Source organism: Acomys russatus, chromosome 17 (assembly GCF_903995435.1).
Source record: "Acomys russatus chromosome 17, mAcoRus1.1, whole genome shotgun sequence".
Lineage (NCBI taxonomy): Eukaryota > Metazoa > Chordata > Mammalia > Rodentia > Muridae > Acomys > Acomys russatus.
Window position 1 is genome coordinate 38,581,781 of NC_067153.1, and position 18,944 is coordinate 38,600,724.

An 18,944-nucleotide genomic window follows, 5' to 3' on the forward strand; every position below is an offset into this window, starting at 1 on the left:
CCATTGTGCTCCTTGGAACTGTCTACTCATGATTTATTTTTTATTTTTGTTTTTTTATCTTCCCCAGCTAGATAACCAGGAGCTTCTTGGTATCCAGGGAAATTAACCTTAATAATAGCCTTAATTAGCCATGTAAGTTACACATTATTTTGTCCCTTTATCATGCTTTCTCTGTCTTCCTTCTCACCTCTTTCTCTCTGGCTGCCACTTCCCTATTGTTCTTAGTAATAGCTTCCCTATTTGCCCTCCCACACCCCAAGGCAAAGGGCCCCTTTTTCTGCAAGGCCCAGTTTTCTGCAATGGGGTGGGAGGTACTGTCAGAAAGGCTCCTCCCCCTTGGTGGTGACCTAGTGCTTTTGCTGACCTGCAAAAGACACTCAGCCGGAGGCCACACTAGGGCTCACAAGTTCCCACCCCTCCTCCTGCCCATTGTTCCCCAGATCCTTGGGAGTCTGGGAGCTGGAAACCTGCGTGGCCTTGGCCTAAGACTGAACCTACAATTTCTTTCCAGGTTGCCTGGATCTCTGTCCCATCTCTCCTGCCTCGCCCTTGGGGCTTTGTATTTACATCCTTGGGCCCCTCCAGCCTTTCCAGCCAGCCCCACACATGTGAGTGCCTGGTACTGCCTAGAAAGATCTGGGGGCTCAGTGTCAGGAAAACACTATCAAAATCAGAGATAGACATGTTAGCTCACAGGCCTTTTAGCTACCGCTCCACTGCCGTCGCTCCCTCTGCAGAGTGGATAAGCCAGTCTGGTGCTGTGTGAGTGACCTTGCAGCTCTCAGCGTACTCCTCCTCCCCACTCCTCAGGCCCAAGACAGCCTTGAGTTATAGCCAGACTTCTATCAATGCCTTCCCTGCTTCCAGCACATAGGAGGGGCCACATCAAGGTGGTATGGAGCACCCTTCCTGTGAAAAGCTATATAAGTTAGAACCCTGCCCCCTCCCCCCACTTTTTTTGCTTCCTGGATCTGAAGGGAGCTGAAGAAACTCGAGGGTTTGTCCGGTCCTTTAGGGCCTGTCATGCTGCCTAGTGTTTGATGCTAACTCTCCTGGTATGCTGGGGACTGAAGGGAACTGAGGCTCTTTCCCTTTAAGACAGCTGCTGTGCCCCTGCTGTCTTTCCATCTTGAACCTGTGGACTCATTCTCCTCCTTCAGGCTGCGATGCTTCTCATTAAAGCCCTCTGAAGTGTGATTTCATCTTCACTTCCTGTCTACTAACCTTATCTGGCAGTGTCTGTGTCAGAATACACTGAATAACAACAAATTCACAAGCTAAGTCAGTGTTTCAATCATCTATTTATTTAGTGTGAGTGTGCTTTCGAGCACGCATGCTTATGTGCATATCCCGCACTCATGCGTCTGCGTGAGTTTATGTGCACTACGTAGGTGCAGAGCCCACATAGGCCAGAAGGGGGCATCGGGTCCCCTGGAACTGGAGTTGCACGCAATTGTGAGCTGCCTGATGTGGGGGCTGGGAACCAAGCCCAGGTCTTACGCTGAGTTATGTTTTGTTGGCTTTGATTTATCAAGTAGCTTCATTTCCCTTGGTAGCTGGCTGAGACTCACTTGGATTCTTTTGGTCCAGTCTTAATTATTAAGAATAACTCTCAGACCATATGTTACACATCATATGGTAAATATACCTGCATACACATATGAGTGTCAGTTACAAAATGGTCATAAAGGATTAATGAGGGTGCAGCCTAGTTCAGTGGGCCCTAAAGAGGCTCCACAGGAGGCTAGCCGAGGTGAGCACAAAGTAGGTAGAGTCCAGATACAAAGGGAAGCCCTGCAGAAATTAGATAACAACCCATGTTGGAGGCCCTGAAGTCATGCTTTAGGGTCAGAGTTGACCTCCCAGGGAAAGGCACAGCCTCATAAAAACCACCGTTGATACAATATGGAGTAGCTCAGGACAAGGCTCGGCCTCAACTCCACACTCAGTGTCCCCAAGAAACCACCTAGACATAATACCAATAGCTGAGATGCCATCCTGGGATCAGGATGCCTTCAACAAGAGAGCGGGGAATGGGAGACAGACAGGGAAGCTCTAGGAGAACCCTAGCAGGTGCCGAAAGGTCCAGTGTCTCCATGGAAGCTTTTGTGCTACACCAGAGGTTGGCAGGACCCTGTCCCTCACTAGCCAGGCACTCTGAGACTCTGCGGCTCCTTGTGCTGGGGCTTGGCACAAGCTGGTCAACAGAGGAGGGTATCAGAGACTCCCCAGAGAACAGGAAGTGCTCCTACTTAGCTGGCACACAGGCCTAAAGTACTTCTGAACAGCACGGGGTGGGTTGTCCCTAGAGGATCTGGACTCAGAGAGTGGAGCTGAGGTCACCTTCTGGCCTAAGGGAGCTCCCAACAGTGTCCCCCACAAACAATGGGACAAGATCAACATTCTGGAAGAGAACATCCTTCCACCCCAAGCCCCAGCCTGGAGCTTGCCCACTTTACCTCCTTGTGTCTGCAGAAGAGCAGTTATTTCTCTGCCAGAGCAAGCCCAGTGACCTGCACCAGGGGAGGGAGACGCTGCCCAGGCCTCAGCTCTCCAGCACAGCCTGAGGAAGTGAACCCCCAAGGCTAAAGGGCCCTGTCCCTATCTTGGAGTCACAGACTCAGGGCAGGGCCCCTGTCCCTAAGCTCCAGGAAATCAGAGGGTGCTGGGTCCCAGAGCTTTACTGGGGAGTGGCACGCAAAGGAGCTACAGTTGGCTGTCTGGATGTGCCAGCTCTGTCCGTTTCCTAGCTGCTGCAGGTTCCTTCTCTCTAGCCAGCTCCACCATCACGACATCCAGTCTTGCAGCCTTTCCCCAGGCAGGGGGTCTGGAGGCTGGGATCACAGGAGCCATGACCCAGAGGCAGAATCACTTGACCTCTCTGAGGCATGGGCTAATGTGTCAGTGCCTCCTCAGAGACCGAAGAGCCTCCTGAGGCCTCATGCCACCTGAGCCTTCCCAGAGAGGAACAAGAACCCTAGGGATTTCCTGAGGTTAAGTTTGCCACGCAGAAAAAAGAGAGCTGATTGAAATCTAGGCTTAATTATTGAGCGATAACAATATCTAGTGAGCAGCAAGCTTGTGTGACCCTCTTGGTGACCCTTACCTATGGAGCCCCAGCACTAACAAAGGGAGAGTTCTGTCTGGAATCATCATCGCCAAGGCACCTCTCTGGCCTAATCTGGGGAGTCTATGGGTTCCTGACTCTATTGGCCCACTGAGTAAGAGGAGCTCTCATATAGGACCCTCTGGATTCTTTGGACAATAGATGCCCACCCCCCCCCCCAAAGCACACACAAAGAAGCATATGTATCCTTGGCAGCCTACAAACACTCTATTCCAGATGGAGCCACTGTGAGCCGACGGGAAAGCAGAGAAATGGGAAGATGCCAGGTCTCTGGTGCCCTGCTGATCAGCAGGCCCGTCTCTCCCAAGCCCTGAGCTCTAAGGCCTTGTCCAGTGAACTAGGCTCCAGCTCTACACACACACACACACACATACACACACACACACACACACACACACACACACACACACACAACTGCCCTCCATTTTCTTACATTCTGCAGCTGTTCTCCGTTGTTTCTCCTCCTTTGGGTGGCATCGTTCTTTCTCTAATTCCCTAAGCCGAATGAATTTAGCCTTCTTTCCGAATATGCTGTGAAAAACAAGACAGCTCCAAAGGAGCGCAAGAGAGGAGGGAAGCCACAGAGCTGCTTGTCTGGGGCTTTGTATAGGCCTGTGGCAGACACTAGACAAAGGCTGAGAGAATTTATATTAAGACTGGATAATTCTCTCAACAACAGAAAGCCCACCTGCTCCATGTCTGTCCTCCTGGCCCAACCAGGTAAAAGACATTCAGGAGAGTAGCCACATTGTGAAGAGTCCTGTTAATTTTTAACTTGCCTTGTTAACCAGGGACCTTGTCTGTCTGATGCCATTAGCCTGGGCTGACATTGCTAACTCCCCCTCCCCTTACCCCCCAGCCTTGCAGGCATTTATTTATTGCTGGTTGGTCTTCATCAGGGTATGCTAATGTTATTGAACTAAGCTTTGTACCCCCCCCCCCATGTTTACATGACCAGAATGTAGCTTTACCATGGAGCTGACCCCCAGCACAGCTACCAAAATATAGCTACCATTGTTCTTGATTGCCCCATACCGAGGCCCTTGTCTTTAGGGTGCCTCTTTCCTGAAATAGGTGGCAGCATTTTAGAAGGTGACCTTACAATTTAGTTTGTTACAATCAGTTGCGCTACAAATCCAGAGGCGCCTCTCAAACACTCCTCAAGGGAGGGAGCTCCTGTAGGGCCAACAACACTGGCCAGAGCCCTGTGGTTCCTGTTATCTGCTCAGCTTAGTTCTCTATCCCACCCTCAGCTAAAAGCTGCTCTGTTGCCAGCGTCGCCATTTTAACCCTAACGTTTCTAACCGCTGCTTTTACTGTGATTGCTGCAGGAACCCGGAAGGACTGAGGCAGTCACAGGATTGTGTTCTCAACTTCATATCTTGAAGCCTCAGTGTGCAGCTGTGTTTGGAAACAGATCGTTTAAAGGGGAGGTTTAGGTCTTATGTCAATAAGAAGAGGTCAGAATGAGTGGACAGACACACAGACAGACAGACACACACAGGGATGTGTCCAAGACACAGGAAAAAGATGGCATCTACACACAAGGAGAAAGAAAACAACCTGGCAAAAACCTTTATCTTGGCACCATGATGGGAATGGAGGGATGCCAGGCTGGTGATTTGGGCTGGCTGAGCTGGCAGCAGACAAGCAGAGACAGAAGAGCCTGTGACAGCCACATTTGACATGGTACTAAAAAGAACAGAACAAAAGGTCTCTTGAGTCATTTGGCTTAAAGTGCCCTGGAAGGCACAGTCTTGGGGGTTAGAGCAAAGCACCAAAAAACAGAAAAAACTGGGTGGGGGTGGTGCACGCCTTAAATCCTGGTACTTGGGAGATAGAGGCAAGTGGGTCTCCATGAGTTCAAGGCCAGCCTGGTCTATAGAGCGAGTTCCTAGACAACCAGAGCTATACAGAGAACCCCTGTCTTGAAAAACAGAGAGAGAGAGAGAGAGAGAGAGAGAGAGAGAGAGAGACTCTGAGAGAATGGCCCAGGACTCTCCTCCACCTACCTAAAAGATCTTGTGTTTTTTATATGGCTGTTCCCAGGCACCACATCCTGGCTGAGTACACCTGCAGGGGTGTAGGTCTGTAGCAGGCCAGCAGGTGGCAGGGCAGTTTTCTGATCACGCAGTCCTCCTCCCCACCCAGGATGCTCCCTGGTAGACCATCCTCCCAGACAGTAATGGCCAGAAGCATCCAGGAGTACCCGTAACCTTCCTCTAGCACTAGATGCCTCCACTAACTTCGGACTCCAGCCAGATCATGGTATATCCAAGCTGGAAGTGAAGTTATGCAGGAAAATATTCACAGGATGTGAGTTTACATTAGCCAAACTCCGGGTGAGAATAGGAAGGACTCCATTTGAGGTTGAACTGTAGGTGCTTGCTGCTTTGGAGCCTCTGGTGGAGGTTCTTTGTTCAAAAGGACAACTCCAGCAGCTGGCTAGACAGTAAAGATCTGCCCCCACTGATACCAATGGGAACCTAAAATTGACAGTGGCCACAAGCAGCCAGGAGCCCCACAATGTCCATCTGATAAGGGACCCCTAAAATAGGGAACATTTTACCAAGCCCTGTAGCCACCACCACTACTCCCAGCAGATCAGTTCATAGTCTTGGCTGGAAGGACAGGAAATAAACAAAACTTGCAAGACTCAGAATCCTTTTGGAAGTCACGAGGGACAGGCTCCAGGCCATTCCTGTATTGCTTTATACTCTCTGATTTCCCTCCCCTAATTTACAAAATAGAAGCAGTTGCTGGGGGAGAGGAGGCTCTCTGACCAGCTGAGCTGGGTGCTGGTCAGGCTGGGAGCTCAAAAGATACCACTTCCATGAGTGGTATCCAAGACGCCCATGTCGGAGTGGGTCTTGCGGTGACATGGCTGCCTGTGAGTCACTCGCGCTCCTATAAGTAACCCCAACAAGCTCACTGGTTCACTCAGCTAGATTTGGGTGGGATGGTTTCTATGGTCTGCTATCACTGCCCTAACTGGGGTGAATGGACATTTCTTCCTATTGTTCCAGGAGGGGGGAAAATCACATAACAAACCTGGCTGTGCTTGCTGTTAGAAGCCTTGCTTGAAGCCTATTGCCATCTGTCCGAGAAACCGAGCAATGTGGACAAAAGGTGCCTACATCCCTTGGGGAGTTTGGGACAGGCTCTGGGCTATCATGGCTCTGTTTTATGCTTTCTGATTTCCCACAGCATCCATGTGTGGGTGAAATGGATGAGGGGGAGGTGGCCAGAGTCGTGACCTAATTCTGCTCTCTAGCTCCTTTAGCCATGTGCCCTATTCTTAGGGTGAATGAATACACCCACAATTTCCAGGACCTCTCACAAGAACCCTGGTCCTCAAGGTAAGGGCCAGCAGGAAATGACCCCAACCAGCTTGCACCCCCAAGGTCTCAGCAGTCAGCATCATGGCCAGAAGCAGAAGCACTTGGGGCTACCCCCCTCCCTCTAACTCACCACACCAACTGGAAATTGAGAAGTCCAAGGTGAGTGGGCATGATGGTGCATACATTTAACTTAATCCCAGCACTCAGGAGGTGGAGGCAGAGGCAGAGGCAGGTAGGTCTCTGTGGGTTCGAGGCTAGCCTAGTCTACATAGTGAGTTCCAAGAGAGTCAGGCCTATGTAGAGAGACCCTGTATCAAAAAAAAAAAAAAAAAAAAAAAAAAAAAGGAAGGGAAAGGAAATAAGGAAGGAAGGAAGGAAGGCACAGGGTGACTGTCACATGGCCGTGGTGATTTCAATTCGAGCTCCCTGCTCTGGCTGCAGAGTTGCTCCTGAGACATGCAGTAGGCATCTGGAAACCAAGTTCTCTGTAGCAGGAAGTAGCCATCACATCAGCCTGGGCATCTCTTATGCCAGCGTTTTCCTTCCAGCTCTGCATCCCACTTCAGACTGAAGGTCCTTGGCAGTTTCCCATGGCCCTGCTCGGCTGACCCACTTGAAGGTTCTGAAAATGCTGCAGATGCCCAAACACAAGGCCCAGTTTCCCAGGTAGAATGGAACCCCCTGCCCAAGGATCTAGGAGCCACCCCCCCCCCAATGCTCCCATTTGTAACTTCTCCGGTGTCCAGCCCTCCTTCTCATCATGCCTGATTGCTATGGGCCTGTGCCGCCGAGTCTTACATCAGCTTGACACACAAACTGGAGTTATCTGAAAGAAAGGAACCTCAATTGAGAAAACACCTCTATAAGATCAGATTGTAGGCAACCCTGGAAGGCATTGTCTTAATTAGAGTGACTGACAGGGGAGGGCCCAGCCATTGTGGGCATTTCCGTCCCTTAGGTGGTCCTGGGTTCTATAAGGAAGCAGGCTGAGCAAGGCAAGGCAAGGGAAGCAAGCCAATGAGCAGCACCCCTCCACGGCCCCATCAGCTCCTGCCTCCAGGTTCCTGTCCTAACTTCTTTCAGTGATGAACAGCAATGTGGAAGTGTAAGGCAAATACTGTTTTCTACCCCAACTTGCTTTCCTGCACATGGTTTCTTCACAGCCACAGAAACCCCAAGACAGGGCCCAACCTTTCCATAGTTTAGCCTTGCCTGGAATACCCTCAAACACTACCTCTTGAGATTGTCCCGTGGGCAAGAGAGTTGGGTCAGGAAGCACAGCCCTTGCTGGAGGCAGTCCTCACTGTGCAGTTATCCCTGAAGAGCAGCCCTGAACTGGGCATCTCACTGGACCGGCTCCCCAGCCGTGAGGTTGATCCAAACTGAATGTGGCTTTAGAATATCCCTAACACTCATGTCATTACTCAGAGCCCAACTGAAGCCCAACTCAAGAGCAGGCTTTCCCAAACAGGCGGCTGGGCTTTTAAGGCATCACACCAGGGACAGCACCCCAGGCCTCACCAGGGCCCACTCCCATTGTGAGGACCACCCAGTTTTGAATCATTATTTGTGCCTGGAGCTGCTTTTCTTTTAGAGGTTGGTACGTCCTGTTCTAAGGGACAACTGTCCTCACAGAATGATTCATTTAAAAGGGCATGGCTTGCAAAAGCAGGCAGAGCCCCCCCCCCCCCCCAGGCCAAGAGCCAAGGCTGCTTCCAGACAGGGATGGGCCCTGGCCAAGATAAAGTGTTGTTGTGCAGAAAAGAATCCAGCATGGTCTAGTTGGATTCCAAGAACTTAAGCTACCAGTGCCCACTGCTGCCCTGGGGCGGGGGGTGGTTTGGGGAGGGCAGGATCTGGGTTCTGATTTCTAGCCCACACCCCACAGCCATCTTCAGACAGCCCGTCTCCTTGTTTCTCTTCCTAAAATGTACTTTATGGATTTTGAGGCTCAGTATACAGCAGCCAGGGTCTGAAAGGTAGACCTCCAGGTCCTTAGAGTCCCAGCTGAAGCTAAGGCAGATGGCAGGCGGGGTGGTGTGTGCAGGATCACAGAGGTGTCTGTCCCAGCTGGGACATCAGGGGTCAAGCTGTACACCTCTGCCACATTCTGGGCCCTAGTCTGGGGGTCCCACATACTGTCCTCACAACCCACTGAGGTCCCTTGGAAGCCCAAGGCTGCAAGGCAAGGGTCACTCCAGGCAGTACAACCCCTGCCACTATAGCACTCTGAATTCTGTGAAGTGGCCTTCCTGATCTGGGGGATCAGCCAGCTTTGTCCGGGTCTCCAGCAGGAGGCCCGAGCAGGTCTTCCCTTCTCTCTCACTTCTCACTGAGGATCCTAAAGGAGGGACAAGGATAAGCCACCAAGGGGAGGCTCTCCCTGGCTCAGCAGAGCTGCCCTCCCCAGGGTGGTCAGAGTTGTCAACAGTAGGGGGCTTGATTAGGAGATGCTAGACTCCAATAAGACCCCTTAACTCCTTCTAGTGGGACTGCAGCACAAGGCATCTAACCTGGGATTTTGTAATCTCGTCTGGCAGGGTCCACGTGAGGCGCCCTACAGCTCTGTTTCCTGCCTACTGCTGAGAGGCCCTGTGTGCCTGGAGCTGACTACTTCAGCTTCTCCAATAGCTGTTGTCCCAGCCCCCACAGCCCACAGCCTCCTGGACATGAGGTACCCCCACCAGAGATCCCTGTCCCAGGTCAGCGTCCTGTCCCCCTCCACCAAAAGCTTGCTTTCCCGGGCCTGTGGACCAGGCCACTCCTTTGCAGGCTTCCACTGTCCCCGCCTTGGGGGGACAGGTATGTGGTACAGGTCTGGAAGGAAATGCATGCAGACCTGGGACAGTGAGGAAACACAACGGACGGCCCAGGAATGTGGTGTCCTCTGTGAGGTCACACACCAGAACTCAGGTCTTTCTTTTAAGCAGGAAGCAGCTTCATTATCCACTTCCTCCTTTTCCAGTTCGGGACATGAAGAGTGTCTTTATCCTTCCTTTCCATTGTAGCGTACCCAGCGTAATTATTTTTAGACTCTGACCACACAGCGGGGAGGGAGATAGATGCCTGACCAGATGTCATAAATGACACACAATGGCCTTTGCTTGTATATTTTCCAAAGGGAGGTGCCAATAGTCCACACAGTGGTGAGGGACATCAGAGCTGGGCCTTGACTGGCCTCCTCAGAGAAGCAAGGGGCTGAACTCTCTGCTGGGAGAGCAATTGCAAAGATTCCAGCCTTAAGGGGCCACGTGAAGCTCAGAAGACCAAGGACACACGGTGAGGCCTCAGCGAGCTCTGCTGTCCTCAACAGGGCCCAAGGAAAGGGGACTCTCCAGGTTGATGTCCGTGGCTGAGGGGCTCTAGGGATCAGAGAAGGGACACAGCATGGTCTTGGACTGTGGGGCCACTGAAAGGAGGGGATCAACGAAAGGCCTTCTGAAGTTGTGGTGAGAGTGTCCCTTATGGGCTCAGAGGAAAGAAGAGGTGAGTGAGCCCTAACTCATGAGTCATGGCTACCTCAAGAAGAGACTAGTGGCCTGTCTGGCCCAGGAGAACCTACACACCATCTCTGAGGGAGTCAGGGAAGAGGATCTGGGCTCTGCTTCAAGAAAGAAGCCCCAGGCAGAACAGGAAGAAGATCAGCTGCAGGGAACGGAGGAAACCTAGTAGGACAGTGAGCATAAAGGCTGGCATATCTACAGCTCGTGTTGCCCCAAAGGCCTAATCTCAATCCAGACACCAGATGTAATCCAAAAATGCTGCCTCTTTAAACTGTTGCATCTCCCAAGAGTGTCCTTGCAGATGGCACAGTTCTCAATCTGATGCCATGGGTGTCCCCAGAAGCCAAGATGGGACCATGTACACCCTCACACACACAAGGACAATATACCATAGCCCTCAGTAGTACCTTTGCCTGCCCAGCCTCACCAGTCACCTCATCAGCTGCCTTACTAGAGAGATTATAAGTAGCCACGAATTCCCAGTCCACAGCCAGCACCAAGGTCTGAGGCCAAGACGGCTGCTGCCAAAAAGAGCAAAGTGAGGAGGGGCCCAGAGTCCCAGTAGCATCCTCAGAGCCCAAAGAGTCGTGCAGGAAAGGCAAGGCCAGGCAGAAAGGCCTGCAGGCCAGAACCCAGGACTCTTGGGCTTTCAGGGGACGTGTCATGACTGTGGAGGAGGTATAGACTCCCTTGGGTCTGCTCAAGAGGCCATGTAGTATGGGGGTACAGGGAAGGCATGGGGATGGGGATCCATGCATACTGAACAAAGTGATTCCCAGGAGGTTATCTGTGGCCAAGGCATCAGGCAGGCAACCTCTTTTCCACCGAAGGGCCATCAACCTTGCCTTAGCTGGACCAGACACCAGTGGCCTTTCCTGTAGGCCTGGGAACAGTATGTTCTGGATCTGGGAGGGATGTGTGTGGTGCTGGGGACAATGTGTACCTCCCACCGAAGCCAGGGTCGTCACACCACCACCCTTTACGTTTCCCAAATGTTGCTCTCACTCTTCTGAAATTCTCACCAGCTCAGGCCCGGGTGTTTGTGACTCTGGCAGAAGAGGAGCTAGGCTCTCAAGGAAACTGACAGAGCCTAAACCCACGGGAGGAAGGTGTGGTAGCAAGCCTACTTCTCCTTACAGGGCCCTGGAAGGCCTAGGCCTTCACCAGGTCAGAGGGCCCCTGGAGGAAGCAGCTGGCACCTAGAGGTAAACACTTGCCTTACAGAGGATGGAGCCAGAAGAAAGATGAAAGCACATGACCCTGACTTGGAGAAAAACAAAACAAAACATGGCTGTAAGGACTTAGGAGGTGCAGTCAACAGGAGGCTGGGAAAGTTCCCAAATGCTGGGGAAGAAGAGAGTTCAAGAGCAGGCACAGAGGCCCAGCATGCTCATGGCTGAGGCAGCAGAGAAGTGTGTTGACTCTGTTTCTTAGCAATTAAACTTTATTATGCAACCCAACTAGCTTATACAAGAAGGAAAAAGGTTAAAGGGACAAAAGAGTGAACCTTCCAGTAGCCGTTCCACGGGACGGATCCTTAGGTATCTCTCTGGCCGGCGTCCTGATCCAGCTTGTCCGCTGCCCCCGCACGCTCTCCCTGCAGCCGACTTTGTTATTCTCTCTTCCCCAACTCCCTCAGTCACGTGGGAAGGACCAGCTCCTTCTCCGGGTGAGGGTCCATTAGAAAGACAATAGTCCAGGTGGGCTTCCCAGGTCTGCTTCCTGAATTCCAGACCCAGGATGGCTCCACTCAGTCTGTCACAAGGTATTCATGGGGTGCCCCAAGGGTAAAGCCCGCCAAGACTGCTCCCACCTGTGGCAAAGCTTACTCCTTCCCACAGAAGTGTCTTCCAGTTCACCCAGAAAGGACCACCCATGCTGTGGCCTGTCCTTTGCATTTATCAGTCCTGGTCCTTGAATGGTCACATCACCCCAGGAGAAAGACGAGGTTAGACAGTTTGAGGGACAAGGAACTGGGACACAAATGTTTTCTCCACTCCCTATTGACGATCCAGGAAAGTGAGGTTTAGGCATGTTAAGGAGCTGGACCAAGCCACAAAGTAAGCAGACTCCTCAGAGCTTGACATCGACAGACCCCTGTCCAGTGCCCGGTGGCCCCCTCCATGCTGCACCCTGGGAGAGAGCAGAGGAGTCCAAGGGCTCACACCGAGTACACTGGGGGAGACAGTGCCTGGAGCTTTGCCAGGCAGAACCTAGGCCAGGTAGACGGTAGCTAGTCCCAGAAGGTTCTCTGCTTCCAAGTCAACACCTACCTAGGTGCAGAGGCCCAGTGACAAGGGGACCTACCTTTTGTAGCCTTATGAGTGGTAGTGGTATCCCTGAGGGGTTACAGGCTGCACTATCAGGGAGCAGACATCCAGAAAGTGTGAGCAGTGGGGTAGTAACTTACAAAGGGATTGAAGGGTGAAAATGGTTACTAAGGGAACCACCTGCTTAAAGAAGAGGAGGCCTTAGCAGCAGGAGCCTGGACCAGCAACATCACAGGCAAGAGGTGAGAGGAGATGTGGTTCTTGGAGCTGCAGCTGGACAGGCCGTGCTCTTATCTGAATACCCTGCTGCATGACTCTGCTCAGGTGGAAGACACCTGGCCTGTGGCCCTCTTATAGAGTCTTGAGCCCTTATGGCTGTGTAGCCAGGGTCCCTAGAGGCTTGTAACAGGTACTGATGCAACCTAGGACAAGGCTCACAGCAAGCGTGACAATGCTCAGGCCTAGAGAACAAGGAGCCAGGACAGGACCAGGTGATTCCTGAGACCAGCACTCACCTTTCGTAGTCCCTACCAGGCAATGGGAACAGCTCAGATGGACTGGGACACCCAAGGCCAATATAATAACTTGCCTTTCCTCTCTATCCCCAGAGGTTCCTGGACGGAAGTGATGTTTCTGGCCCGGTGCCTGCAGCTAGAGACCAATGTGAAACCCATTGTTTGAGGTTAGAGCTGGTGGGGGCCACGGGAAGCCCCCAGTAATGCCCTGCGCCCCACTTACTGCAGCCTCAGAACCCTGAGTGAGAACTGCGCCAGTGGACAGAACATCCCTGCACCAGGATGAAACCTCTCAGCGCTGTCCTCCTGATATTGCTACTAATTGGACAGCCAGGTGAGGGTCACTTCGAGAAGGGGGTGGCCCAGTCCTCACCCTCCAGGAAGCCCTTATCCTAGGGACAAGGGCTTGGAGAAGAAAATAGGAGACCTGGGGGCTCTTCTGCTTCTGCCAGCTGCTGGCTTGGCTGCTTCAGCTCTGCGGGGGCTGGGGAGGAGGGGAGGAATTCTATCTCCTTGTATAAAATGGAAAGGGTATGGAAAAGAGGGTATGCTAACATCAGGACTTAGTGCTCAACCCCGAGTGTGACCGCTGCATCTGAGTACCCAAGGCTCACTGATGTCCCTGCACCACCAGGGAGCAGGTGGGCACGAGAAGAAGGTGGCGCTGTGAACTTGGGGCCAGAGAGAGACATCTTCGGTGACGACGACGACGATGATGATAATGACGACGATGACGAGGAAGAGGAAGAAGAGGAGACCAACATGATCCCTGGAAGCAGGGACAGAGGTACCCCATTCCTGCTGAGGGCCCAGCTCTTCTGCTCCACACAGAGCATCCCTCTAACACCTACCTCCCATCCCTGAGGGCAAAGCAGAGCAAGTTGCTGGCATTCAAGCCTGGAACCCCAGCATGCCCACACACTGGCTCTCCCCTTGGGCTGCAGCTTTCTCCACATGGAGCCGACACCCAGGTCTGCCCCTCTCAGCCCCATCCAAACCTGAGCCCTGGGCCTCACGTTACCTGAGCTCCATGCTCTATTCTTCTTCTTCTTCTTAAAAGCTCCAGGCACAGGCTCCTTCAGGAGAGCTAACCGGTGACTGGTGGTGGGGGTGGGGACTTGGGCATGGCCCTTGGAGGCCCACTGTCCACCTGAGCTGCTCTACTACCCACAGTGCCCCTACAGTGCTACTTCTGCCAGGTGCTTCACACTGGGGAGAACTGCAACCAGATACAGAACTGCTCCCACAGCGAGGCTTTCTGCACCACACTCATCTCCCATAGCAACACTGGTGAGCATCTGGGGAGGCACACCCAGGGAAGGGGGTCAGAGAAAAAGCCCACAACAATGCCCATGCTCCACCCTCCTCACCATCTGTTCTCCCCGCTGCTCCTCCCCCCCCCCCCCAGACAAAGGTCTCCTGGTTACCCACTCCATGTGGTGTGCTGACACCTGCCGACCCATCATCAAGACAGTGGAAGGCACCCAGGTGACCCAGACCTGTTGCCAGTCCACACTGTGCAATATTCTACCTTGGCAGAGCCCCCAAATCCAGAACCCTCTGGGTGGCCGGGCAAACAGACCCCTGGATGGTGGGGCCAGACATCCTCAAGGTGGCAGTGCAGGCAGCCCTCTGGATGGTGGGGCCAGACATCCTCAAGGTGGCAGAGTTGACCAGCCCCAGGTTGTCAAGGCTGCCCGTCCTCGTCCTCGGAGTGATGGGGCTAGCTTACCCAAGGGTGGCAAGGCTAATTGGCCCCAGGGTAGTGGGGCAGGATGCCCTTCAGGCTGGACCAAATTTGGTAATACAGCCCTCCTGCTCAGCTTCCTCACTAGTCTATGGGCATCGGGGGCCTGAAGACTGGTCCTCCTCCTACCAGGACCCCCCAGGCCTCCCTTCCCCCACAACCAGCTTCAGAGAATAAACTTGAATGTCTTTTGCAATCTAGCCAGTTGCAGTCCTCTGGCCATTGTCTGTCCTCAGTTTCACCCTCAGGCCTCCTTGTCGTCTTTCCACTGCCCATGGGCAGCAGCATAGGTTAACATGTCTGCCTCAGATCCAGTTGTCTGTTGCCAGTGTTCTGGGGACGTTTAGCCTTCAGGGACCCCATCTGCCCAGCTGCACAGAGAAAATGACAAGCTGCGTCATGAATTTGTCAGCCTGCAAGTTTTCCCCAGAGCCATCTAGATAAAATCAACCCTTTCATGGGCGTGAGGTACAGGGTGAGCCTACAGCGGCCTGGAGGGAGGAGGTGTTGGAGGGAGACCAGGAAAGTTGCAAGGGTGAGGTGCACCGACTACAGCTAAGGAATGGGGGTGAAGGAGGAGGCAGAAAAGGGGAGGGAGGCCCAGCTGCTGAGTTGGCAACTTCCCAGGTGCAACCTGGCCCAGAAATTCATCCTCTTCTGCATTCCAGAACCTCTCTCCTAGCCTGTGCCTCCAGGAGGAGCCCAATACGGGCAGCAGGTCTGGGAACAGTCAAAAAGCCCCATGGGCTTCTAAGGCAGAGATATAGATGGCACGCCCATCCCTGCCTGGATGGATGGGTACCTTATCTGGTGAGGAGAGGCCCCTAGCTGTTGGGCAGGTGAGCATCTCCTTGAGTAGGCAAGGAATCTGGCCGCTTGGCAGGTGGGCAAATCCTTGACTGGGTATGACCCCTATTGGCTGAGCTCTTGGCTCCATTGGCTGCACCATGCTGGACTTCTACCAGCAGTTAGTGGTGCCAGGGCAGATCTCTGGCATGGGAGAAAAAAGGCTAAGCCTGGGCCACTGCTCCACTGCTGACTTAGATGGGCCTCAGTGTCCCTAACACTTGCAACAAGTAGCAAGGCTTAAGGAACTCCTAGGTCCTCTGTAGCTCAGTGTTGCGAGAACTTGAGGCCTAGAGTCCTTCCCTAAAAGCCACGTTTGTTCATTGGCATGCAATAAGAAATCCCTTCTATCCAGTATCTCTTCTTTCCCTTATCAATAACGTGTCAGTGCTTAGCTGGGCTGTGCAAGGACAGAGCCCTTGGGTGGAGAAGGCATCGCCTCCTCTTTCCCCTTCCTCCTTCCTGCGGACTGGATCTCAGCAGCCCTTTCTTCCATGAGGAAGCACCATGAGGGCAATATGGAAGAAGGTTCTGGAACATCAATAAACAGAAGGCGTTACACCGGCTTTGCACTGCCTAGGTCAAGATACCCTCTCAAGGGAAATAAACTCCCTTGTTGAAGCTAACTGCCTTGATTTTCTGTTGCTCACATTTTTGGACGTGTTCACACACACACACAGGTTTGTGCACACGCTTCATTACACACAGAGCCACAGCCCTGAATGGTTCAAAACTGAGGAGTCGGACTTCCTGAGCTAAAATCCTCGATCCACCCAACCAACTCCGTGACCTCTGGGACCCACATGCACCTCATCGCCTCTGTGTCATTGGAGCGAACTCACTGAGGTGCCCCAAGCCTGACGATCCATAGCTCACATAGGACTGATGCTTCAGCCGACCCACTGGGGTGTGTGTTTATTACAAATGCCCCATGGGTGCTAGCTCCAGTCTCTTCGGACTAAAAGAACTCTCATTAGCCACACCCAATTCAGAAACACTAGACACACTATTTCAGTCTGAAGTCACTGCGGTAGGGCCTCCCCTGCCTTGGGCTCCTGCCTCTCTCTCTTCTTCCAGGGTCTTATTGCTCACTTCTAGGGAAGCAGCTGAGGTCAGGCTGGGGAGTGCCGGTGGCACTGAGTGCATCCAGGGGCTTCAGAGGGGAGCAAGGACTAACTTGGGAATAGAAAGCTCATCCGTCAGTACGCATTCCTACCATTGTCAGCCCTCCTGCCCCACTGTGCCCCGAGAGAGAGTGAATTGTCACGGAGCCACTGGAGCTCTAAGGCAGAGGAGTGTGCTGGTGAAGATGGGTGTGGTCAGCCCCCGCCACTCCGACAAAGGATACAGGAAACTCAGATATGAGAATCTGGCTCAAGGTCACATGATGGTGGCTACAGAACCAAGACCCATTCCCTGGGATTTTTGCCATCTAAAGAATGTCACAGTTGGGTACAGTGGCACACACCTGTAATCCCAGCACTAGGGGAGGCTGAGGCAAGCAGATCTCTGTGTGTCCCAGGCCAACCTGGTCTACAAAGCCAGTCCAAGACTGCCAAAGAACCATAGAGAAACTCTATCTCGAAAAACCAAAACCAACCAACCAATCAGACATCCACTGGGTTCCCATAGTTCCTAAGCAGGTCAGAGGTGCCAGTCACAGTCAAGACATCCTGGACCTTATCTCAGAGCCCAGTGCAGGATGTCATCCCAAGAACGAACAACAGGATGAGAGGGAGGGGCCATGCCCAATCCTCCAGCCAGGCAGGGGGAGGTGGTGCTGGGTTCTGATGAGATTCCCATCTGAACCAGTTTCCCAAGCTCACAGACTTCCCCACAAGTCCAAGCTTATGCTGCAGAACTGAAGGAGGATGTGGCCCAGGTGAGCTTCAACCTCAAGTGTTCCCGCATGCTGGTCTCAAAAGTGTGGCTTGCATCTTAAATGTCCTCCAGAGGCTGGGGTTGAAGTCTTGGGCACAAGTATGTGCCACTACAAGAAGACGTAGAACTTTTAAAAGGGGTGTGTGTGTGTGTGTGTGTGTGTGTGTGTGTGTGTGTGTGTGTGTGTGTGTGTTTTCAATAGCTATGAAGAGACACCACGACCAAAGAACTTACCAAAAAAAAAAAAAAAAAAAGTTTCTTGGAGCCCACTGCTCAAAGATGAATCCTTGGCAAGGAGCATGGCAACAGGCAGGGAAGCCTGCCACTGAAGCAGCAGCTAAGAGCTTATCTCTAATCCACGAGCATGACACAGAAAAAAGGTCTGGAATACTGGGAATGATGTGGGCTTTTGAAACCTCAGAGACAGCCCCAAGTGATACACCTCTTCCAACCCGGCCACCCCTTCTAATCCTCCCTAAACAGTTCCTCCAACTGGAGACCAAGTATTTGAACATAAGAGCCTATGGGGCGATTCTGCTTTTTAATTCTGTTCCCTGGCCCATCAGCCATGATACACACACAGAATACAACATGGGCAATGGACATCTAATACCTATGCCATGGTTCCCTGTCTCCCAGGAGGCCCAGACACCATCCAGCAGGAAGTGGGTGCTTCTCCTGCAGGAAGTTCTGAGCATCTTTGGCTTCCGGGTGGGAAAGGGTGAAGCATGGGGTCAAAAGTTTTGCCACTCCCAGGAATGCCACGGAGAAGGGCAGAACACACAACTGAAATCCATGCCAGAAGATTCCTGGTTCAGCCAGAGGTGTGGGAGACAAGATTTCTCTCCACAGTAAATGTTACAGCTCTTTTTGCTGGGTTGCCAGTACCAGGCCAGGTGGCAGCTCCGAATGTCCAAGCCAGGGGCAATGAGGACCGAGTCGGTGGCGGCTTCAGTTGGGGAAAGGACAGAGTGGTGTGAGGAGTCAGAGGATGTCCAGTGATGAATCTCTTGAAAAAGAGGGAAGCCTTCTTTCCCCAGAATAAATGACAAGTCTCAGACTACCTTTGATGAAGTAGGTGGTGCTGGCCCCTTTATTTCATGTGAGACAGGGACTTATAAACCTTGGGCAGTGAGAGGGGTTTTGAGGATGACTGCATGTCTTTGGCTGGGACTAGGATGCTGGCGATGCAGTATTTGCATGGAGAAAAGATGACAGGAGACAAGCTCTTGTGACTGATCGCCTGTAACCTTGAGTGACCATCTGTAACCTTGGGGGCTTTGTCACGCACTCCTGAGGCCGGCACAGGGAAACAAAGAGGGAGCTTTGTTCCCCGCCTTCCGTTCTCAGGATGAGATTTTAAGTCTCAAATGTGAGAGTTCTGGGAATTGAACATGCTCTAATCTCTCTAGTCCTCCGCCAATCCTTCTGGAGGCACAATTCACAATCCTGACCACATATATAGTGTCAGCCTGTGCCTACAGCCACAGGGACAAGAGGTAAAGAGCCCAAGACTGGAGGGAGGACTTGAGTTCAGGGAGACTGGAAAAGTTACCAAAGACACAAACAATAAGCAAACTCAAACCAGAAGCCACTTAGAGATGTCTCCTCCCACTGAGGGAGGCACCATACTCAATCTGAGAGGTGAGATCGGGCCAAGGTTGCCCTGGGGTTAAAAGGTTTCTTCCTCAGTGTGCCCAGCTTTTTCTTTTTC

The 18,944-nt window shown here is 52.5% G+C and overlaps 1 protein-coding gene across 1 annotated transcript; it reads left to right on the forward strand.

Moving 5' to 3' along the window:
- The first annotated feature begins 9,594 nt into the window (after positions 1 to 9,594).
- On the forward strand, positions 9,595 to 15,068 carry Gpihbp1 (glycosylphosphatidylinositol anchored high density lipoprotein binding protein 1). Its single transcript, XM_051159741.1, has 5 exons — positions 9,595 to 9,747; positions 12,852 to 13,090; positions 13,391 to 13,543; positions 13,930 to 14,046; positions 14,165 to 15,068. The coding sequence occupies exons 2-5, from the start codon at positions 13,039 to 13,041 to the stop codon at positions 14,611 to 14,613; spliced, it is 771 nt and encodes a 256-aa protein (XP_051015698.1). The 5' UTR covers positions 9,595 to 9,747; positions 12,852 to 13,038; the 3' UTR covers positions 14,614 to 15,068.
- Positions 15,069 to 18,944: the final 3,876 nt, after the last annotated feature.

Coding starts and splice junctions, on each gene's coding strand:
- Gpihbp1 (XM_051159741.1), top strand. CDS start 13,039: ATGAAACCTCTCAGCGCTGTCCTCCTGATATTGCTACTAATTGGACAG. Junction 13,091..13,390: donor GCTACTAATTGGACAGCCAG/GTGAGGGTCACT, acceptor CTGCACCACCAG/GGAGCAGGTGGGCACGAGAA. Junction 14,047..14,164: donor CATCTCCCATAGCAACACTG/GTGAGCATCTGG, acceptor CCCCCCCCCCAG/ACAAAGGTCTCCTGGTTACC.